This window comes from Camelus dromedarius, chromosome 8 (genome assembly GCF_036321535.1).
Source record: "Camelus dromedarius isolate mCamDro1 chromosome 8, mCamDro1.pat, whole genome shotgun sequence".
Taxonomy (NCBI): Eukaryota; Metazoa; Chordata; class Mammalia; order Artiodactyla; family Camelidae; genus Camelus; species Camelus dromedarius.
In genome coordinates, this window is record NC_087443.1 from 7,861,711 (window position 1) to 7,886,162 (window position 24,452).

The following is a 24,452-nucleotide window of genomic DNA, read 5'->3' on the forward strand; positions in this document are numbered from 1 at the left end:
ACTCAAGTGCTGCTACTTCTGCACGTTGGAAGAAAATCAATCTCACTTTAATTCTGATGTATCTCTAGAATCTTTCCACCACATTCCAGTAATTGATCACAAGGAAATGCTACAATCTCTAGACTGTAGCAAACATTTAACAGATAAATGTACTGAATGTTTTTACTTGGAAATAGAGAGGAGACAAGTAAAAAAGATGAATAATAACGTAGGAGGAAGCTAAAACAAGTGCCATCCAGAATTCTAATTAATTTTTTTTTTGGTGGAGGTACTGGGAATTGAGCCCAGGACCTTGTGCATGCTAAGCATGTGCTCTACCACTGAGCTATACCCTCCCCCATAGAATTCTGAATTCTAAAAGATTAAACTTCATCCTTCCCTATGGGGGTGGCTGTGAGAAGCCAATAAAACAAAAAGCTTACGAAAGCAATAACACAATAAATATGTTTCTTAAGTCCCCAAATTGTCCCAGTATTCATACAAAACCCAGTTAAAAAGAAAATCTTTGCAATGATTGTCTATAATTGCCTTTCTGTAATGTTCCAAATATGCAAAAAGGCCATAAAAGGACATTACTCTAGCATTATTATTTCTCTTTTCCCTGGAATGTCAGGTCCTTGAGAAAAAGAATGCAAACTTGCTGCTTACAGGTTTACAGATGACTTTTCATTTCTGAATGCTTTACATGTTCTCAAAGGCTTTCCAGGTTGTGTTTCATTCAGATGCTCACGTTACTAAAACAAGATGCTCTCAAGAATTAAGTTAGTCAATTAATAAGAAAAAAACAAACAACCCAATCCAAAAATGGACAAAAGACCTAAACAAGCAATTCTCCAAGGAAGAAATACAAATGATCAATAGGCACATGAAAAAATGCTCAAAATCACTAATTATCAGAGAAATGCAAATCAAAACTACAATGAGGTATCACCTCACACCAGCCAGAATGCCATCATTCAAAAATCCACAAATGACAAATGCTGGAGAGGCTATGGAGAAAAGGGAACTCTCCTACACTACTGGTGGGAATGCAGTTTGGTGCAGCCACTGTGGAAAACAGTATGGAGATTCCTCAAAAGACTAGGAATAGACTTACCATATGACCCAGGAATCCCACTCCTGGGCATATATCCAGAAGGAACCCTACTTCAAAATGACACCTGCACCACAATGTTCATAGCAGCACTATTTACAATAGCTAAGACATGGAAACAGCCTAAATGTCCATCAACAGATGACTGGATAAAGAAGATGTGGTATATTTATACAATGGAATACTATTCAGCCACAAAAACTGACAACATAATGCCATTTGCAGCAACATGGATGCTCTTGGAGAATGTCATTCTAAGTGAAGTAAGCCAGAAGGAGAAAGAAAAATACCATATGAGATTGCTCATATGTGGAATCTGAAAAAAAAAAACAACAAAGTATAAATACAAAACAGAAAAAGACTTATAGACATAGAATTCAAACTTGTGGTTGCCAAGGGGGCAGAGGGTGGGAAGGGATAGACTGGGATTTCAAAATGTAGAATAGATAAACAAGATTATACTCTATAGCACAGGGAAATATATACAAGATCTTACGGTAGCTCACAGAGAAAAAAATGTGACAATGAATATATGTATGTTCGTGTATAACTGAAAAATTGTGCTCTACACTGGAATTTGACACAACATTGTAAAATCATTATAAATCAAAAAAAAAGTAAAGAATGATTTTCCAAAAAAAAAAAAGAAGAATTAAGTTAGTCAAAAACTCTCAAGATACCTTCAGGAAGATAATTTGCTCCAGCTCAAACCTTGAATTACAACTGACTTGAAATGCAAGGGCATGAAGCTTCCTGCTTCATAGGGGCCAGACATGTTTACAAGCATTTCAATAGGGGCGCACCTTGGTTTAGCTGGCCTGGGCACCCCCAGGCACGAAGGCAGGGAGACCCTGCAAAGTGGAATGACCGCATCCAGGCTGGCCACCCCCTCTTCTTATAGGAAACCGCTTTTCCTATGAGCATTTCTCACTCTCATCTTTCTCACTGGGCCAAATCTCAGGCTGCAGAGCTCTTAGCATTAACATGTGCACACGTCACGGTTTATTCTCTAACAAATAGATCTCATTTCCCAAATCAGTAACGTAAACTAAGGATAAGTCATCATTCTTAAGTGTACAGCAAATCATACCATCCTACCACTCAAAGCCTACAACTCTGCTTAAGATAAACTCAAGGTCCTCATGACCTTCTCATCCCCAAATAAGTCAATTCAGGGTGAGCCTGTGGCTGCTTCTACACCACTCTGAGGGCGAACCCCACCTTTATCTGTCAGGTCTCAAATTAGATGTCACTTCCTCAAAGAAGTCTTTCTTTTTCCCTCAAATCTAAATTAGGATTTCTTTATAAGTCCCTCCCAGCCCCTTATGTTTTTCCTTCATTGTATTTCAAATACCACACAAATACATGAATTTATGTGATGAATGTCCACTTCTCAACTGCAGCCAGGGGTCCAGGGCTGTCTTTCCCCATCATATTTGGCACTCAGCACTGTACTTTGCCAATAGAAGCCACTCAGTAGATTCAGGCAGCATCACTGATTACTGACTGATTATTAACAAAATTAACCAAAACAGACATCTAATAGAACAAAGTTTGAGAAGCTGGGGCTTCCACGCTGGGGCACTGCCTGCTTTATAGGAGTTCAGGATCTACTCCTGGCCAAGTGCTCTCCTTTTCTCTGTAGGTTTGCTCCTGGGGTGAGGCCATGCTGGCCTTGCTCCCCAGTGCCTCTCCAGCATTCTGCATAGCCCCTGGCATGCAATAAGTTCTATAAATATTTTTTAACGACTTCATAACTATTATTAGGTTCGACGGCATGGTAAACCTCTCAGAGAAATACAAGGTGGTGAAGACCAACATTTGGGAATTAGAACATTAAAGTTTGTATTTTTTCAGGGATAAAAATTTTCAGGTGCTTCTTTAGTGGTTTTTGACTTTGGGATCATACTTGGAACATTCTTTTTCTCTTTCCCGATCAAGATTATATAACTTGATCCATACTTTCCTACACTGCTATTCTGGTTTTCTCTCTCCCTCCCTCTCTCTCTCTTTCTCTCTTTCTTTCTTTCCTTCCTTCTTCCTTTCTTTCTTCCTTTCTCTCTTTGTCTCTCTTTGCTTTCCCCCTTTCTTTCTCTTTCTTTCTTCTTCCTCAATAAAACTTTAAATCTTTAACCCACCTGGATTTTCATTTGATATAAAGTCTAATTCAATTCTTAGAAAAGTTTAGCTCATTTCCCCAAAACCATCCCCCTGATTTTCCCATGTATCCCGTGGGGAGTACAAATGTAATCTTCACATCTCCCCAAAGGGACGGAGAAACTCTTAGGAGACTCAGAGCAATAACGTGCTTTCTCTTCTTGATAGAAAGGTCATCTGCTAATAGCAAACCATAGTATTTAAAACTAAAAATACTAGGGAAATCATTTATACATTGTTTCACATGGAAACAGCTAGGTCAAAATTATCACATGAAAAGGGTTAAGAGAACCTTTCAAATATTCTCACAGCAGGCACATGAAGGAAGACATTTCTTGTGAGAACAATTGTCTCGCCAAGAGCAGAGATGATGCTCTTATGTATTTTGTCGTCCTCCACACCCAGCACAGTGCCGAGTGCACAGCAGGTGCACAACGGATGACAAGTTTACAGAATCAGAATCCCTCCCCCAAGGAAAGTGTGATTTGTATGTTATTTAAATGACAAGATTACTTTTAAAATACATATTTCTAAAAAAAAATAAAAATAAAAAATTTTAAACACCATTTCTATTTTTCCACTGGCATCTACGTATATCACCCTGTCATAAAGTGCCATGAGGGTTAAGCTAGTTAAGATAAGATCCAGCAGATGCAGGCCAGGGAGGCTGGGTCAGGACTCATCACAGGGACCTCACCTACTGCAGCTGGGCACTGACATCCTTCCTCCAAACAGTCTCCTCCGGCCCTTCCCATGCACACTGGGCGACACAGCCCAAAGCCACTGGCAATGTCATCTTGCAAACCTCAAGTGCTGCATATTAAGATTTCCTGATGTTTAGTGTTGGTTTTTTTTTATACTTCTCTAATTATTGACCATTCATTTTACTTCTGCATTATTTTAGATGTATCAGCAGTCTAGGAAGACCCTAGTGGGTGCCTGGGTAAACACCCCGTGGCTTGCTGGAGAGCAAGCTGTGGGCTGAGGTTGGCAGCTGATGGCTGTGCTCTGTTCCCAAACCGTCTCCCTCTTAATGCCGCCCAGGGTTGGTCCGCGCCTCGCCAAGTCTCCCTCTGCCTTGCTCCCCTTTCAGCAGAGGACACCAAGTCCACTTGTCTGTTTTCCAGTGTGAGCCTGGCTTCAGCACCAGGCCCCTGCAGCCACCTCCAGCCTTGTGAAGGCTGACCCAGAAAGGTAAGTTACCCAGTGGACTAGGAGGAGATCGGCCAGCAGTGCCTGGCAGGGAGGGAAGGAAAAAGAGGGGAAGGGAAGGGGCATGAAAATCCTGACTAGGGAGGGAGTCATTAAGAAGGTGGGCCTCCAGCTGGCAGGCGGTTTCCTGACACAGCAGCTCTAAGCCACTTATCTGGCCTTCGGGACACGCTTTCCCACAGAAGCATCATAGCCGGTGAGACTGTTACTCAGCCAGCACTTGCTCAGTTCATGCTTCAAACGATTTGAGTCACTTCAAATCAAAGAGGCTTTGGAGGGTTTTCCAGGTGTCTAGCCACCTCTTGACGCTAACATCCTTTTACGTGGGGAGACAGAGAGGGTAAGGAATGCATTCTTCGTCCCAGGACGATGGTGTCTCCTCACCACACACACAAAGATGAGACCCTCCCAAAGACCCGAGCACAGGCTTTGTGCTCTGACATTCTTTTACCTAGCGCTACCCTGAAGTGGATTTTTACATATACGTTCAGGCTGGAGTTAATCACCATGGAAATTCTGGGAACTAGGTCATCTGGGTAGTACTATCACCTGCTGGCGATAAATGTCAGAACTGTAGGACACAGACATCTGGATCAGGAAGGACCACCCACGCCTAGCACAGTGGGTGAAACGGGGCCCAGAACAATGAGCAAAATGATCGAGGATGTGCTTACTGAGTGCAGTCCGCCTGCCAGGGACTATGCCAAATGCTCTGTAATTATTATCTCAGTCAGTTTCATCCCCCCACAAATCTTTGTTGTCGAAACCCCCAATTACAGAAGACAAAATTGAATCACAACGGTTAAGCACAATTCGTATGGAACAGAAATGGGATCTGAGCCCTGCCCCCAATTACAGAAGACAAAATTGAATCACAACGGTTAAGCACAATTCGTATGGAACAGAAATGGGATCTGAGCCCTGCCTTGTTCCAGGGCCTGTTCTCTGGGCCATGACACTTGAATTCCTTCCTAAACTTTCTAAAAGCTTCCTGCAGGAGAGCATCTGGTCACCTAGAAAGGACCAGGAGCCAGGAAGGCATGAGACTTCTCCACAGCAGCAGTGGAAGCTGGAAGACAATGGGACATTACCTTAGAATTCTGGAAGACGTGTTTACCCCCTAACCAGCTACACACCACAAGCCTTCCGTTCACTGCAAAGTAGAATGAAAACATTTAGATATAGATGAAATCTCAAAGCTTTTCCTTCCCGTGCACCCTTTCCCTGGGGTGACTGGAGGGTGCATTTCATTCAAAGAGAGAGAATAAACAAAGGACAATTGGGGCAGGTTCCAGAGGGAGCCTGAGAGGGGATGGAACTGAGAGAGTATCTGCCAGGTTGGCCTGTGTGGAAAACTGAACTGAGAGCTATTTTACGAGGCTACTGGAAAGGCCAGAGGAGGCAAAAACTGAAATCTGAACAAGAAAGGACGTGCAATCACTGTACACTCCCGGACTAAAAGTAAACAATTCAGACATTCTTTCTACATGACATATACAGATATGAACAGTGAAAAAAACTGAGTATGTGTGCAAGAAAAATTATATTGGGAAGAAGGAGAAGGGGGAAATGTTAATGTACGAGGGAAGATGAGAGAAATAAATCTTCATTATTCATAACAGGAAGTCAGCAGACAGACAAATCTGAAATAGCAAGAAATAGAAGTGATGCACATTATTTAGAAGAATTATGGTAAATACCGGAAGAAACATGTAGAGTAGAAAGTAATTTTTCCTGGACTGGGGGAATCCGAGGTGGGAAAAAGTTGACCAGGGTCTGCTGCTTTTCATTACAACTTGCTCTGTTTGGTTTTTAACACTATATATTACTTTGATGTAAATAAAAAACACATTAGAAAAAGCAGTATCTGTCAGAAATGTGTCTTTCACATGCGGAAACCAGTCCAGCTGCAAATCAACAGGCAAGATTGGCTAAAATACACAGTAAATCTCATTTAAGAATTAGAAACTCAGGACTCATTTGGAAATAGTTTTAAGACAGTGAATTTGTTTAAATTACAATTCAAATGAAAATTTCAACTGATATTTTTAATAACTTCTAAATCTTTTATCCATTTATTCTAATGTATTGAAAAATCACAGCTTAAAGCTTCTACAGCAACCACTCTTTGCAGAGGGGTGATCCTGTGCGCATACATCTTACTACACACAGACGTTGGGGTCCTTCAGACATGCCTTTACCTCCAGGCTTTGCCTGTCTATGGGGAACTCTTCCTTTGGTGAATTTACACAGCACTAATCATTCATTCATTCACTCAACCAGTATCATTAAACACCTACTATGCACGAGACAGATTCGGCATTTAGTTATAAAATCCCACTGATTTCTGTTTTATATGCATAACTAACCAGCTGGAAAAGCTTAACCAATGAACATGAAGTTGGCTGCAACCTCTTCGCTTGGGGTCTGGGTCTTCCCCTTCTTTGCGTTTCCTGCAAGGCTGAACCCGGCGCGGACCCCACATGACCTTGTGTGTCAGAAGCATAGCTCCTCTTTCTGCGAACAGTCATAGCTTTACTGACTGGGCCAGAAATGCTTTGATGGCAGAAACCCCATTTTGGCCAACCTATCTGGCTGGTTCACAGGTTTGGCATCCTGTAGGAACTCGATAATTATTTTCTTAATGAACAGTATCTTCCTAAGCATTTTCTGAGTGAGTAAACAAGTAAACAAGTGAAGGCCAATAATGAACTTACTCTTTATCTCAATTCCTTTTAACCCCATTAAAACCCACTTTTATGGCAAGACTGTGGTCATCAAATCAGATCATTTCAACTTTCCTCAAATTCCCAAGAGCCAAGAATGATAATATTACGGAAATTACTTCTTGGAGGACTATGTGAAAATGTGACCCAAATTCCTTATTTCCTTTCAAAATAACATAATTCCTTTGGAAAGTTCTTAAATAAAACCAATTTTCACAAAGAGCCAACTTCTCACTCTTGTACAACAAGGGCCAATCGGTGAAGTCATTAGTCTAGAATCATCATCATCATTCAGGATCGTAGGCTTGCTTTATTTTCTAAAAATTCAATGTTCATTAAACATTAAGTCTCAAAAGTTGCTTACTTGTCTAATAGGATGCCCTTTGTAGCAGTGTCTACTTGGTTATTTCCAGCATGATTTGCTTAGATTGGTGGGGAATACAGATCAACAGAAAACACAACCTCACGCACACCCATTATCCTAACTCAGTTACACCCACATCACCACCATGGTTCACCTGACTGCTGACTTGTGTCACGATACAATTTTATTCTTTTAGCTCAAATTCTGGTGAAACACCTTGCTGGGGCTAAGATGGGATAAGGTTTGCTTAAATTCATCTCCAAAGTAAAGAACTGAACTGGGTAAAGAAAAAAAGATATGTTTCCATTGACAGTCTCTTGAGTTGTAACACAGTTCCATTTTAGCATAGGCTACATTTTATATCAAAATTAATTTTGTATAGCCAAATAATTTTCTATATCAAGTAAAATGGCATATCAGAGGTATGCAGACAGGAAAGTAAACTGAAAGAAAGTATATGCTCCGAGTTTAAAGTTTGTCCTGGCAAATGGAGGGCCGATGATATTTAAATTAAGTGCAAGCACTGGTTGGGGTGGGAGGCGGGCAGCAAAGGCAAGCAGATATGTCACCCACAGTCACTGCAGAGAATGTGACAGGCAGGGAGGTTCCGGGGAGCAGCTGGGAAGTTAGTCTGGCCCCGGTGGTCAGGGACGGACCTCTGGAGGGGCTGATTTTTGAACAGAGAACTGAAAGATGAGTCCCCCGGCCTGAGTCGAGTGAAGCTTGAGAAAACGCATCCTGGGCACAGGGGAGAGCCAGGGAAGACAGGGGGAGGACGTGGTGTGTTTGAGAAACCACAGAAATGCCCAGAATTTATGGTGGCGAGTCTGTTTCAAACCACGGGCCCTGTCAAGGCAGCACTAGCCCACGGCATGTTAGACTCTTCAGGACCTAGAGCAGTGATGGGCCTCTTCGGGGAAACGACTGCAAAACAATCTGAGGGCCATATGAAATGCACCTGGTCCACCCCTGGCACTGCGAGCAGAGGTAGCAAAAGGAGCTCTTGACTGGAGGGAGTGGGGTCACCTGGGTTCCGGTCACTCACCAGCCACAAACTTGGTGGGACCCAGGTTACCATCCCTTGACTTCTCCGGGAGTCCGTTTCCACCTATGGAAGGCTGAGGGGCAGGACCATGTAAACACTAAAGCAGACACAGACAGCCCCAGCTGATCAGCAACACAGGCCACTGGCCCGACGTTAGGCTTGTCCTCAAGGAGCGGTGTCTACCAGGAGTCGCGGCGGGCTGCCACAGACCTGCCGGCCCTGCTCTGCTCTTCCTTCTTTTCCAAAATATTATGGGATCATATGAGAAAGAAGACCTGGCCTAGTTTTCACAGTAAAGGTGGATGATCGATCTGACTTTCCTGTGCGTGGTTTCTTGCTAGCGGAAGAAGACAAGTGAAAAACCTAAGAGGCAGAAGGCCAGGAAGAGGAGGCAAAGGAACTCAGGCCGTGAGTGACACTGAAATGGGTGAGGGGGTCTTCAACAAGATCATACCAACACATTTGAAGTGTTTGGATTTTCCTTCCGACGCACACAACTTTGAAATGCCATCTGTTTCTTAGGATGCGCTAATTTTTCAAGTCTACTGCTCTTGGCTAGATTTCAGAGGGTTTACAAACAGCTGATGGAGGCAAGTGAGAAACATCCCCTGAGCCTCTGCTCGAGCCCGTGGTACCAGGGGCCAGCTCCTCCCACCCACCCTGCAGGGCAGAGAGGGGCCCAGGGCTGCCCCTGGTCTCGCCCCTCCGGGAGGGGAAGTCAAACACTCTCTTTTCCTGTTCCTGAATTTTGTACTGAAAAGATCATTCAGATTTTAAAATATCTAAATGATTCTAATTTAAACTGGGTTTTGTTAGAGTCAGGGAAGAAAACAATCTCACATTTGAAACTGCGCATTCTTACCTTCAGTGTTGAATTCCACGCTCTGAACTGCCCCGGGCAGGCAAGCCCACGCCCGAGATGTCTTATTTTCCTCTCTCTTAATTTGACAAGTTCCCTGCCCTCGCCCCAAGGCATCTAAGTTTCTAGGTAGGGGCACAGATACAGATGATCTAGACACACATATGCAGCTTCCTGAGTCAAAGCCTCTTACCTCAAATCTCCACCAACTGCTTACCCATGACGCCCAAACAATTCCCCGCGCAAAACTTCACCCAAACATTCTTTCAAAAGGTTCAGAAAATGACAGGCAAGTGTGACCTGAACACTGCAAAACTCCTGCAGAAACCTGTCTCTTCTTCAGGTCGCCCTACCTGCCCACGAGCAGACACCTGTCTGAATGGGCCTTTCTAAGTGGATTGGAAAATAAACTGGCCGTTATCAACTCTGCCTGCTCTCAGCCTGTCTCCCTTCAGGTTTTATAATACCAGCAGTAATTTGCATTAAGTAGCATCCAAAATCAAGTGCAGCACTTAAAACCCGCACCACACAGCTTGATCCCCGGTGAGCCCCTGGGATCGCAGGTGGAAAGAGTAAGCCTGAATTCCCTTCCACCACTTTCTAAACCCCTTGCTGGCGAGAGGTCCCGCAGGCTCTATTTCTCCTTTAAGCGATCCCGTTTTCCTGCTTTGTTTCAAGTGAAGGCAGCTCCTTTTACCCACCCTGACATGTTCCTCAAAATAGCACTCTATTCTTGGCAGCGCCATAAATGATTCTTTTGCTTCTTCGTGCTTTTTATTTATTATTATTACCCCCCTACTTTTTTTTCTTTCATCATGCTAGTTTACTGAAGTTACGGATGACACACCTGGCTGGGTCCAGCGTGTTCCCAAGAGTTAGCAAACCTTGGTGCCACTCACATACCCTCGCGCCTGGAGATGGAGATGGCTAGGTAGCTGGTTTATTGATGGAGAATGAACAGTGGGCTAGACTGTTCTGTGCAGAGCTAACACCATGAGCTAGTTTTATAAACCATAGCTACCAACTGTGACCGATGTGTCTGAAAACAGAAAATGAATCAATCCTTCTGCCATCTGCTCCATCACAGAGCATGGGGAGACCCAACAGAGAAATCTCTGAGTTTCTTTTTTTTTTTTTTTTTTTTTAAGAAGCTCAAACACTGTCAGGGTTACGCGGCTGTTATCTGATTGTGGCCAGAGACAGCCCGGGGAACAGCTACGTTGGTCAAGTGTAGGTCTAGGTGTGGGTTTAGTTCGAGGTGAGCTCAACAGAATTCAAGGGCTCAGGGCTCAAAATTCAAAGGTCAGTCTCTGCTACACCCCCCACCCCCGGTTTTGTGGCAGATGAAAGGGTGGTCAAGTGATGCTCTTCCTGGTCCCTAGTCAGCCGAAGCCGGAACAGCATAACCTTTAGGTCTGAGTGATGTAAATTAATTTTTCCTCAATAATAATAACTAATTATTTTCATAAAACATAATTCTAATCCGCCCCACTTCAATTTCCTTGTTCTGGGGACAATACTGTATACTCCAAGGCACACACACACTCCTTTTTTAATTATGGTGAAATATACATAAAGTAGCACCTACCATTGTCACCACGTTTAAGTGTGCAGTTCGGTGGCATTAAGTGCATTCAGGTTGCTGTGCACACCCTCAGTTTAAAAGGCGCCTACTGCTACGTTACATTTGTCACGACGGATATCTGACTCACCTGTCACTTCCCGTTGCTGATACTCTTTGTTTTTAAGGACAGGGTGTGAAATCCACATCCACGGGTGGTGCTTGCGGAGCTGGGGGAGCACGTAATGGGTTAAAAATCCCACCGCACCGGCCAGGGCGAACAGCACAATGCTGAGAAACGGCTGCAGCAAAAGAGGGGGAGATTCGTTAAGCGGCTTGAAGGCTGGGGGGCTGGGGAGGGATGCCCGGGAACAGGACATAACACTCTGCTCCTTACCCTGCTCCTCTTAAAGGACAGATGGCCCAACTCAGGGTTTTTTTGTTTTTGTTTTTGTTTTTTTGTCTTTCTTTTTTGTTTTTGTTTTTTAGTGGAGGTACCAGGGTTTGAACCCAGGACCTCACTCATGCTAAGCACGCGCTCCACCACTGAGCTATATATCCTACGCCCACCAAACTCAGTTCTTGTTTCAGGCCTCTGAAAATTTCTTGCACATCACGTGAAACTGATCTCTGTGTTGAGTTACCACCAAGATGGGGTGGAGAAGAGGCTGAGACATTCTGCCCATCGAAACCCTTCTTCTTGCTTATTTTTCTTAAAAGAAGAGTCCATTTCGCTAACAGACTTGTCCTCATTGAAAGCAAAGGAAGGCGGCAACTCTCTGTAAGAACCCTGAGCTCTCTACTTTCATTTTTCCAGCTGAAAATTCTGTTCCAATCATCCTTTTGGCTCTCAGACCTCCGTCTCGCTCGGAGAAGTGCACCGTGAGCCTGTCTTCTCGCTGCTGACCGTCCTCACGGCAGATTCCATGAGATGTGCTCTTATTCTTGCAAACAAAACAACTCTTCAGATGGGGAAACAGAACGGAGGAAACAACTGCACCAAATCTGTGACGTGGACCAAATCTCGTCTTGGACAAAACTCTTCGCACACGTGGACATATTGCTTCAACCCCTCAACTGGCCTTTTCTGTTCTTCCTTTGGTCCCACTAGCCCGTCAACCGCCCGGAGTGGCACGAGGGGCTCTGTTACCCCTGAGAACGAGGTGGGGAGACTGCAAAGCCAAGCGGATACGTACTCGCAGGGACAGGAACACAGTGCTGGCGCTGACTGCAAACGACAGGACCGCAGCCACCGAGCAGATGAGCAGATCCGATTTCAAGACGTCCTTCTGGAAAGAGAAAACCACTGTAGAGTTTGCTCTTCTGCGTTTCCCTTTATTCTGTGTCACCAGGGAAACCAGGTGACAGGATTTGACCCTGGACACACTACACCTTCATCCCATCACTCACCTGATATCTTCCCAAAGGGACACACTGGACGGACCGTTCACTACCTCCTGCTTGGGGAGTATCAGGGAAACTAGGGAAAGTGCAGGGGGAAGCAGAGATGCCGACGGCAAGAAGAAAGGTTTTCTGTACATGCACGAGGCGTAAGGGTCTTCTCTGCAAACCCAGATCAGCTGCAAGATGCCCGTGTCTGATAAACAGGGATGAAGCACTAATAATCTAGAGTTGGCTCCAGCATAGCTTGCATTTTAACGTGCACACAGCCTGGGGAGGCCAAACAGAGGCCTCTCACACATTTACTTGGCCCAGGACAGATTTTCCATTTTAACTCACCAGTCAAACTGGGTAAAGGCCATTTCCAAATAATTTAAATATCTAGGTATCATGCACACATACACAGGAAATGAAATGTCGGTAACTTGCTAAGCATTTTCCATCACACAGAATTGTGATGTGAGCAGGCATCAGGGCAAACAAAGAAAGTTAGACCAAAGAATGTTACTAACACTGCAGGTACGTGGAGAATGGCCTGTTAGCACTGTTAGGGTACAGTACCACTGACTCGCAGAGGAAAAGGGGACATTAAGGGACCATCAGAGTTTTTCTTTCTGCAGAGGTCAGCTAGCTGCAGTACACCAACATGCCATGCAGACACGAACAGTTTAAGGTAGCACTCTGTTACCTGAAAACTCTGAACTCATCAATGTAAATATTATCAATGTATCATCTCAAAAAGGAATTATACCTCTTAAGTCATTGTTTTGAATATTATCTGTCAGAAAATCACACAGAATACACACCTTTGTTTCCCTACATCCTCTCTTTTTTTTTTTTTCTTTTTCTACAAGCCATATATCTGTTTATCTACATCCCCTCCCCACCTCTTTCTTTTCTTGTCTTCTTGCAAGAAGCTTCTTGCAAGGCATGCTGCTGGCTTTCTGACTGAACTGATATCCAAAGTGACAAAAAGAAATCAGGAGGGCAACTTGAAAAATGATCAGAACCATCTGATGAAAAAGCAACAAGCCTTGGTTGGGGCAATCAATAACACAGTGAAGAGATACATTCTCAACATCAATGTATCAGTTACTGCAAAAGTTGTTTTGAATCTTCTATCTCAAAAGTTTACAACTCCCATTCGAGTATTGAATATGGGAGGGAAAGTGACAAGCCAAATTCAATTCCGGATTTATTCTTAGTAATGGTAATCTGATTTTTGAGCAGGGAAACACCATTGGTTTTTAATTCTGAATCTATGAAAACATTTTAATAGTCAATACAGAAAAAAAAATTTATTCTATATGTATTTTAGCACAATAGAGATAATCAGAAAAAAATTTGAGGTTCCAACCGCAGCCATGCAGTACTTAGACTGAGCAAAAGACCGAATCACATTAGGGATTTTTTAAAACATGATTTTTCTGAGACAATTGTACAATATTATGGGTTGACATCCCTCCATTTGCATTTGACATTACACCACATCACAATCACATAGAAGGTTGCATTTTAAAAATATGTCTTCTGAAATCTTTTGATGTTCACATTTTTCTATCTTAAACCACTGTTTGCAACAGTTTCCACTTTGTGAAAACAGTTGAAACAATTGAACTTCCTGCTCAGTTATCTCCTCCTACTAGAGAGTGTAGACTTAAGGGCAAAGTCCTAGTAGTGGGGCGAAGGGAACGCGCATTTTACATTTCCCACACCAATTGCCAAACTACCATCCAGAGGTTACACAAATACCCACTGTTACCAGAAAGCAGTACAACAAAGTTCCCATTCCCCCACATGCTTGTTCACAGCGGGCTCTGTCCGCATTTTTCATCTTGCCAAACAAAGAGTGCCTAAGACCTTGGCACGCTATTAGGGATAAACCTCAGTGTTAAGCAGAAGGCAAGTGTGTGTGGAGACTCATTTTGTAATAGGTCAGTTTGGTTAGTAATTATTTTCATGTTTGGGTGACTTTTGTTCCCTCGAACAATCTTATCACAACGAGGACTCGGGGAATGAGTACCTGGGTAAGGAGGAACCCCTCCCTCCATCTGATAAGAGTTGTGAAAACTACATCAGACAAAGTACATAAAATGACGGCCACCTTATGGGCACTCAGCCTAAGCTCCTCTTCTTCCTTTCAGCTCTGGGGCTAAGGTTGGGGACAAGACTGTGTAAGGAAGTCAGTCACAAAACCTGCAGTTTGAATCTATAAAACTTTTGTGATCAGAAGTTTTCTCAAAAATTTACTGTTAATAAACTGCAAAAATTCAGTTATCTCCTTTCATTCCAAACACTCAGCAAAAGGCCACACCTTCCCAGAGGAAAGTCCTGTTAATTCACTGCATCTTTAGGCTGTGGAGACACGTTAATTTTTATCTCCTATTTTTCACTGACATGATTTATGTCATTTAAAAATTGCTGAATGCTTCTCCAAAAGGAAGATATATTTTCCCCAAACATTCTAATTTAAAATTGTATCATCTTTAATTGACCAAAGGCAAAACAGCAGGTTACCAGGCCAAGTGCTGGGGTGGGAAGGGTTGCATTTCCAGGTTTCTTAAAGCAAGAGGGTGAATGAGCTCAGGTTATTGTTAACTTTTTTCCATAGTTGGATGAGATACAAGAAGTTCACTGATTTTTGTCAGTCATGAGTATCCCTTATAAATACAAACATTTATACAGCTTCTGTTGATTAAAATGTTCTTTCCTCCCATTTCTTTTCTTTATCATAATTTTAAACAGCCCTATTGAGATATAATTGATACACAAAAACCCTGCATGTGTATATGTGTGTATAGAAAAATATATGGTTTACAATTTGATGGGTTTTGACATATGCATAGCCCCATGAAACAATAATCATAATTAGGATAATTAGTATATTCATCATACCCTCCAAAATTTCCTCCCCTGCCTTTTCTAGTTTAATCTCCTTCCCTCCTCACTCTCCTCAGGCGAGCAATGTCTGGCTCCATCACAAGCTTGTTTTCATTTCCTAGAATATTATAAAATGGGATTGTAGACTATGGGGTTTTTTTGGGGGGAGGGGAGTCTGGCTTCTCTCATTCAGCATAATTATTCTGAGCTTAATCCATGTGTTGTCTGTATCAACAGTCCACTCCCTTTCTTTGCTGTGTAATATTCCTTTGTATGGATATACCACAATGTATTAATCCATTCACCCGTGGATAGACATATGAGTTGTTCCCAGTTTGGGGCTATTATAAATAAAACTACTATGAATATTCAAGGACACGTCTTGGGACATGTGCTTTCATTCATCTTGTGTCAAGACCTATTGATAGAATGAATGTTTGGATCCCATGGTGGGTTTAGCCTCAACACTTTAAGAAACTGCCATGTAATCCTCCAAAGTTTCTGTAACCATTTCACATTCTCACTGACAGTCTGGAGGATTCCAGTTGCTTCATATCTTTGTCAGCACTTAGTGTAGACAGTATTTTTCATTTTAGCCATTCCAGTGGCTGTGTAGTGCAGTGGTTCTCAACTGGGGACAATTTTACCTCCCATGGGACATTTGGCAATATCTGGGGACATTTTTATTACCTTTCAGGTAATAAAAAGGAGTGATATGAGCATCTGATGGGTGGAGGCCAGGGATGCAGCTAAAAATATCCTGCAATGCAACAGGATAATACTTGACAACAGAGAATTATCAAGCACAGAGTGTCAATAGTGTGAGGGCAAGAAACCTTGATGTAGTGGTCTCTAATTATGGTTCTCATCTGCATTTCCCAATGGCTAATGATGCTGAGCATTTTTCAAGCACTTAATTTTTAAAATATCATTTACTATGGCATCAAAAATATGAAATATTCAGGGATAAATCTGACAAAAAGATGTGAGACCTACATATGAAAAACTGCAAAAAAAATTGCTGACAGGAACTAAAGAAATAAATGGAGAGATATACAATGTTCATGGATTTGAAGATTCAATATTGTTAAGGAGTCAATTCTTACCAAATTGATTTATACATTCAATGCAATCTTAATCATCCTAACAGGACTTTTTTTTAGTAAACTGGCAAGCTAATTCAAAAATGTATTTGGAAATACAATGGATCTAGACTAGGTAAAACAACTTTGAAAAGGAAGAACAAAGTTGGATACAAATTCAATACCTGGCTTCAAAAATTGTATGTGCAAAGCTACTGTAATCAGGCATTGATGGTAATGGCACAAAATGTACATGGAGATCAACTGAACAGAATAAAAGATCCAGAAACAGACCAACACATAACTAGTCAATTAATTTTAAACAAAGGCATCACAGTAAAATGACACCTTTCCCTGAAATAAGGTAAAGGAAAAATTTTTCAACAGATACTTTTGGAACAGTTGGATAGCCATCTAAAAGAAAACAAAACAACAACAAAAAACTCACTGATGTTTATCTCTCATCACATACAAAAATTAACTCAATGTGCATCGTAAACCTAATCTAAACTATAGAATTTCTCAAGGGAAAGATAAGAGGAAATCTTAGTGACCTTGGGTTTGGCAAAGCTTTCTTAAATAGGACACTAAACAGTGGAACTGTAAAGGAAAAAAAACCACAAACTGAACTATATGAAAATTGAAAACATTTGTTCTCCAAAAGACATTGTTCTAGAATGCAAAGGCAACCCAAAGACTGGGAAAAAATATTTGCAAAACATACATCCAACAAAGAACTTTTATCTATCATATATAAATATCTTTACAATACAATAATAAGTCAAACAACTCTTCCCTACCCCCATACCTAGCTGCACATGGGCAAAAGTTCTAAACAGGTTCACCAAAGGAGATGGCAGATGGTAATTACTGAGCTTTTTACTCTTGGTTCTAATTAATAAAACCATAGACCACTCTCTTAATATTGGTGAAAATAATACCAGTAAAATTAAAAGGAAATGATTTCCTTTTTTCCTACAGCCACCAAAAAGCACATATTATTTTGCTCCCAAAATTTTATTCTTGAAAATATTTTTTAATAGGAATCTTGAAAGGCACCTGGACCTGAGAGATGGTTGCTGTGTTTTCCTGGCCAGCGTTTCTGCCTGTGAATGCTGAAACATAGTTCTAGATGTGACTGTGATGTATGTGGGCTTTTCTATAAATGTTTCATAAAGGTCTCATCTTAGTGTCCATATAATTTTCTACCTTTTTCAACAGTAGTTTCTCCTGTAAGCATTATAAATTTTGTAGTATAGACTTACTAATAGTCACTTAATGGCTAAATATTTTTCCATCTTGTGATGCCACACACATACAACATACATACACAAACAATGCCATAGTGGACACTCAAAGCATTAATTTAGTGAATGAAACTGACTGCAAACACTCTCTAATTGCTAGATACTAGGTTTCATTCCATTTTTCGCCCTAATGAATTAGGTTGTAATCATTACCTTTATACACCTAAACTTTTTTTTTCATATTTTTAATGAATTCTCCAGAAAAACTAAGACAAATTGATTTACTATATCATAGGTTATGAATATTTCACAATTCTTGATACATTATGCCTTACCAGATGATTGTAATAATTTACACAAGCACAAAATATATCTAAGAGAACTTATCTTGTCACAACTGGCAATATCATTAATTTATCCTGTGCTAATCGAGTGGACCAAAAAATGTCAAATTTTAAAAATTGTTTCCCATTCTGTGGCTTGTTTTTTTTTAAAATCTCTTCTTGGTATTATTTGATAAATTGAAGGTCATAATTTTAATGAATTTGAATTTTTGTGTTAACAAAATTTTTTTCCTACCCTGATATCATAATGATATTTCCTTTATTATGATTCTAAGTGCTTCAGGGGTTCATCAACTCCTATTTAGATGTATAATTCACCTAGAATTGACTTTTAAGTATAGCATGACAGAGGAATCCTATTATATTCTGTTACTTATGAAGAACTTTATTTTTTATCATTCCATTTTCCCTTCTTTACAGGGTTGGAACTTACGTGCTGTTTCTATTTCTTTAGTAGTTACACAAAACATTCCAACATGCAAACTTAACTTATCGAAGTCTAAATTTAATCAGTATTTTTATTCATCTCCTGGACATTACTAAGAACTTTCAAGTCTTGGAGTCCATTTCTCTTCTCATTCAAACTTGTATGTTATTGGAGTCACATATTTCAATACTACTTTATATTTTTTAAGACAACCATACACTCTCATTATGGTTTTATACAGGTACAATTTATTTAGAGTTACTAATGAATTCTCCACTTTCTTTTCTATTGCTTTCTTGCAAATTAGATCTTCTGAGATCACTTTCCATGGAAGGCTATCCTTCACAATTACCTTTAGTGAGAGCCTCTCAGCTTTTTTCTAAAATATTTTTATTTTGTCCTCATTCTGGAAAGATTTTTTCATTGGGCATAGAATTCGAGCTTGGCAGTTAGTTTCTTTCCAGAACTTTAAGCATGTAAAACAACTGGCTTCTGCCTTCTATTATGCTTTTGATAAGAGAATTTTGGTTTGTCATTCCCTTGAATGTAATCTGTTCATTTTGTGTAACCAATTTAAAACGGTCTGTGTCTTTGGTGTACTGCAGTTTTACTGAGATTTGTCCAGTGTGGATACTTCTTTAATTTATTCTGTTTGTGATTCACCAGAATTCTTAACTCTCTAGATCAGTATCTTCCATCAATTATGGTAAATACTCAGATATTATCTCATCAAATATTCATTAGACTTCAGTCTCCTTTTTTCCTGGGATTCTGATTAGATATATGTTAGATCTTCTTACTCTTTCCTTCACATCTATTCATCTCTGTTTTATATCTCCTAATTTTTTGTCTATCAGTGTTACATTCTGGATACTTTCTTCTGTCTTTATCTTTCAAATTACTAATTCTCTCTTCAGAGATATCTAACCTGTGCGTGTGTGTGTGTGTGTGTGTGTTTACTTTAACTGCTTTGTTTGTTTGTGTTTGCTTAGGAAGGTCTTTTTGGTTCTCTTTCAAACAAATGGGATTATTTTAAATATCTTCTATTGTCTCTAGATTTTTAAGCCTTTTATTTCTTTAAAAATAGCAAGTATAGTTGTTTGAAAATCTGTACCTGATAGTTCCAATATCTGAAGTATTTGCAAACCTGTTTTTGCTGGCTCTTTGTTTCTCTGTGTAGTTTTAAATTCTTTACTGAAAGCTGCTCATATCTCTTGGAAAATTGGTTTTGGGAATACTTGGAGACCTAGGAGGAAGGAACCTCTGGAGAGGATTCACATAGAGTTTTTTGTTTGTTTATTTTGTTGTGAGGTTCAGTTGGGGACCAGTTTAAACTATATTCGTTAATTGAGGGAGTCTGTGCCATCCAGATGTCAGGACTGCTACTGCAAATCCATGGAAAGGTACAACATTTTAATGATTCTTTTGTTGTTAAGTTCACCCCTGGAGTGGGTTTGCATGCATTCCCTTGGCACTGAGGAGAATGGAATGGATTCCCTCCAGTTCATCCTTCTGCTGAGAGTGGGTCCCCTAGTGCCCTGGCTTGGTGAACAGATGGTCCCCTTGGACACCCACTCTGGAGGGCTTGGGTGTTCATTTCTCTTCCCCACCATTTGAGGGTTGAAAATGAGGCTCCAGGTCCCCTGGTTAGGCAGATGTCCAGGATCCCTTGTTCATTTAAATTTTGACTTGATAATTCCTTATTACTTTGTCAGTTTTCTGTCACATTTAAGAAGGTTTCTTTTTATTCAGAATTTTCAGTTTTAATCAGCAGAGTTTGGTTATAGTAATTTAGTCTGCCATAATTTCAGAGATTGAAAAGTTTCATTTGCTCTGTCTTTCTCTCTGTGACTTACACTGGTGTCTTGTGAGGGACTAGCACACAAAATGCTTTTCTCTTTCCCACTGCTAAACAATTACCTCAGCACCATACGCTGAATAATCAATTCTTGATTGTGACATTTAATTTTCACATAGTACACCCATATAAGTAATCCGTCTCCTTTCTGTGTTTTACCAATCTCATTCTCTAATCTTGGATGAGAGTCCTATTTTTTCCTGATTACTCAATCTCTATAATGTACTCTTAAACCTCAAAGTGCTAAGCTCCTTTTCTTACTCTTCTGTTTTCAGACTTTTAAAAGCTATTATTAACTGCTGTTCTTCTAAATGAACGTTAGAATTATTTCCTCAAGTTGTGAATATAATTCCTTTGGAACTGCTTTGAACTATATTAAACCTAAAAATTTATTAGAAAGAACTGACATTTAATAAATCTCAGTCTTTCCATCCAAAATCAGGTTGTGTCTGTTTATCACTGCTTATTCAAAACTTTGTTTGCATTCTAATAGACTGCTAGTTTTCTTTATTTCTGACACTACTTGTTAAAATCATTCCCATTATCAATTCAGACATCTTGTTACTATTGTGAGTTCAATCATGCTTCCACTACATCTTCTGTAGCTGTTTCTGATGTGTTAGCGTGCCCTTGATTTTCTAATTTTTTTTTTGTCTCCAGTGGTATTTATGAATTCTCTTCTTAATTACAGTCGACTTTAATAAACTTTTCTATGCATTCTATATGATAGAATAATGTAATCCATATGTTTTTTTCTCTTTCAGGGTTTAACACTAGCCAGAACTTCTAAAACAATACTCAGTAAGATTAATGCTTCGGTGCCCATTTCAATGATGAATCCATGCGTGTTTAGCTAATAACTATATTAGTTCTTAGTACATTGAAAGCTTTATTAACTGTGGCATTTTATTAACACTTCATGCTCCAATCTTAAAAAGAAGCTTAAGACGTCCTGGTCCAGTACCACACACCCAGCAGATTTAGAAAGCGCAGGGCTCGAAAAATCTAGATGACCCAACCAATTGTTGCAAAGAAGCTGTTTAAATCATATAGATAAAAATTAGATAGCTTTGTTTCTTGTTTCTACATACAATGAAAGTAACAAATCTGAATGTGATGAAAAGGGTGTGGAAAATGGTGAAAATGATTGAAGGTAAAAATGGAAAGACCATGCCGATAAGACATATAGAGAAAGACTTACCTGGCAAAGCCCTAGTGGAAAGTTTATATTTTTATTAACTCTTCAATTGTGGTAATAAATGTTGTGTGTGTAACTTGTGTTACTCATATGAGACAAGCCCACTGATGGAGCTCTAGGTACCTCTGTTTCTAAATCAATGTCCTTTAAAGCACCTGAATGGTGGGTCTGTGGGTCACCTGAACAGAATCCGCCTGGGTGGACAGTCTCATATATATGTAGACCCCCAGACCCTGCCCCAGATCCAGTAAATCAGAACAGGAGGAAGGGATGGAAAACTGATCAAATGAGGGTCCCTAGGGGCTTCTTATGCAGACTAAAATGAAAGAAGAGAGAGAGAGAAAGAGGATAAGAGGGTCAGAGAGAGACGTAGATAAAATCAGAGGCAAGGAGGGAAAATTTACACTTGCACCATGACACAAAAGGTTTTATATGTCAAACTGTGACAGCTGAACCTGAGTGCACCACTGAAATATTGTAATTAGATGAGAAGACATTTCAGAGAAATGAACACACACGTCATATTAAATCACCTACAAGTGATGTGCTCTCCACTGTACGAAGCATTTCAAAGTATATTAAAACCAAGTAAGGCAACACCTAACCCACCGAGGTTAATCACACCAATGTGATGCTATCAGGGTTTGCTAGGGAGGTTTCTTGTCAGACTTCATTGTCAGTCATACATTATTTTACCGCAATAAATCAGAAGGCATCCTCATCAAGGGTCATTTCAGGGGGATATAGTTTTTTCCACAGATACCCATGGGAAACTCTTGGGTGGATTTCCAGCCACCCTATGGCTTTACAGAAATTGATCTGGGAATGTGAGTTTGATCTTGTCCCTGTAAGTCCCCTGGTGTAAACATTAGAGAGCAGGCTGTTGATGCCACGTTTGAATGTCAAATGTCTTCTTTCTTTATTAGCTGCCATCTCATCAGCCCTGGAAGCTTCCCCTCACACCTGGCTTTTCAGTGTATCTCAGCTTTTTAAATTAATGATGCAATTATACAGTGCTGAATGTCAATTATATCTCAATAAAACTGTAATACAAAAATTAAAATAAACTAAATTAAATTAAATTAAATTAAATTAAATTAATGACCCATACCCTTATTCTTATTAAGTGACTTGTGTTTTGACTCCTTCTGGTGACAGGCCTTAATGCTTGGGTTTAGCTTGGATTGTAACCACGCCCACAGGCACAGACGGCTGAGTATGAACTTTTAAAAACGTTATCATGTTGGCTATGAGTCCCACACATTGTTCTGAGACAGTGGATTGCAATTTAACTCATCTAAATCCAACGGAATGTACTGACCACCTACTATGCGTGAGGCACTGGCTGCCCTGGAGAACAAGCCCAGTGAGACATGGCTCCTGGCTCAAGGAGTTTGCAGTTAATAACCACGGACTGCTTTTCCTTTGATTTGTCATCCTAAAAAGCACAGGAAAAGCATGACTGAGAGACATCGGACTGCTCCACACTCAATACTCAAAATGAGTGGGAGATGACGTAATCCACGAGCATTGCTTCTTAAAGTATTAACGCTTGGAAGTTGAAACCAAAGAGGTTCATCTGCTCAAAGGATGTTTGAAACTGCCCCAAGCCATTTCCTGGTGAATAGAGAAACAGCATCATTCTTTCACACTCTTTCATTCTCTTCTTCCTTCTTTCTTTTCCTCCCTCCACTCCCTCTCATGTGCTCCAACCAATATGGTGGCACCTTCTTCAACATCCCAGTCCAAAGCCCCAGGGCCCCTCACAAGGGCTGTGTTGATGTCAACCTTGAACCAAAAGACCCCAGAAAGAGTGCCTGAGCTCAGCATGAGGCTGAGGCAGAAGAGGTGGAGAGGACCCTGTGGGGGGCACATCAGGGATGCAGTTTGGCTGAATGTTTAACTGACTAGCGTTTATTCGTGCACATCCTGCCTGCTGATTGGGGCCAGCAGTAGGTGGAACTGTCTGAACGTGGTTCATCTGAACATCCAGACAAACTGCATCAACCGAGGACCCAGTGAGCACCTGTGGCAGGTGGACACAGCATCCTCCTGCGAGAGGCTCAAAGGGTCCACACCCAGCAGGCAGCTCAATGGCCTGGTCCACGCCGAGTCAAGGGATGCCCTTGCACACAGTACACAACACAAATGTCTCACCACAGAATCCTTCATCTTCTTGGGGAGAGGGTCTTCAGCCGACTCTTCCAGATTTTGATGTAAAAATTTATGAAACAATCTGCATTGAATAAAGGACCTGAAAATGGAAGAACACACAGGTTTTACTTTTTAAAACATGTGCCTCTTCCAAGGTTTGAGGGAAACAACTTCACCTGAGACCCCACATTCACAAATGCCAAAAGCTAGTACTGTCTCCTTTAAATAATTCATAATACAGAAAAAGAGGTGCATGTTCAAATGATCGCAAGGACCATGTTTGGATTTGCAAGTTCCATCCTGATTAAAGCTATCAAGGACCACAGGAGGTATCGGTACCCCTCACTGTCAACAGCTGGCTCACGGAGAAACTTGCTACATCATGCACGTGACGATTCGCTGTATCATGAAGATTCTCTGCTTCAGCCAGCCCATTCGCCTTCATCCTCATAGAGTAAAACGTTTAACGAGAAAATCTGTACAAATCATATTTAACTTTTCCCCATTTTTCCATGCCTTTCATCTTGCTTCACTTGGCAGCCTAAAATCATGTTTTTTTCTGGGCCCCAAACAGTTACAGTTCTCTGAATTCAGTATCTTCCCTAAGGTTGGACAAATTACATGAGCCGATTCATACTCGACTGGATTGATCAACTGATATCTGCAACTTTGGCATCACACAAAGGGTTTTCCGTTCCGAAGTGGATATTTTATCAAAGACTTAAAAGATACAAATATATAGAAAATTGGAAAGTGTATTTTCAAGTGACTAAGGGTGATTATCAAATACATTTTAGGATTTTGGCACAGACTTCACTTTAAACCCAGAAGGCACTGGCCATAC

The 24,452-nt window shown here is 40.8% G+C and overlaps 1 protein-coding gene across 1 annotated transcript in view; it reads right to left on the reverse strand.

Moving 5' to 3' along the window:
• Positions 1-24,452, reverse strand: part of PCNX2 (pecanex 2) — a 220,803-nt gene that overhangs the window by 97,197 nt on the left and 99,154 nt on the right. Inside the window, exons 17-20 of the mRNA XM_064488633.1 lie at positions 23,612-23,708; positions 12,214-12,306; positions 11,131-11,319; positions 8,598-8,670 (exon numbers count right to left, since the gene is read on the reverse strand). Coding sequence (XP_064344703.1) covers positions 8,598-8,670; positions 11,131-11,319; positions 12,214-12,306; positions 23,612-23,708 — 452 coding nt within the window. The remainder of the gene's footprint in view (positions 1-8,597; positions 8,671-11,130; positions 11,320-12,213; positions 12,307-23,611; positions 23,709-24,452) is intronic.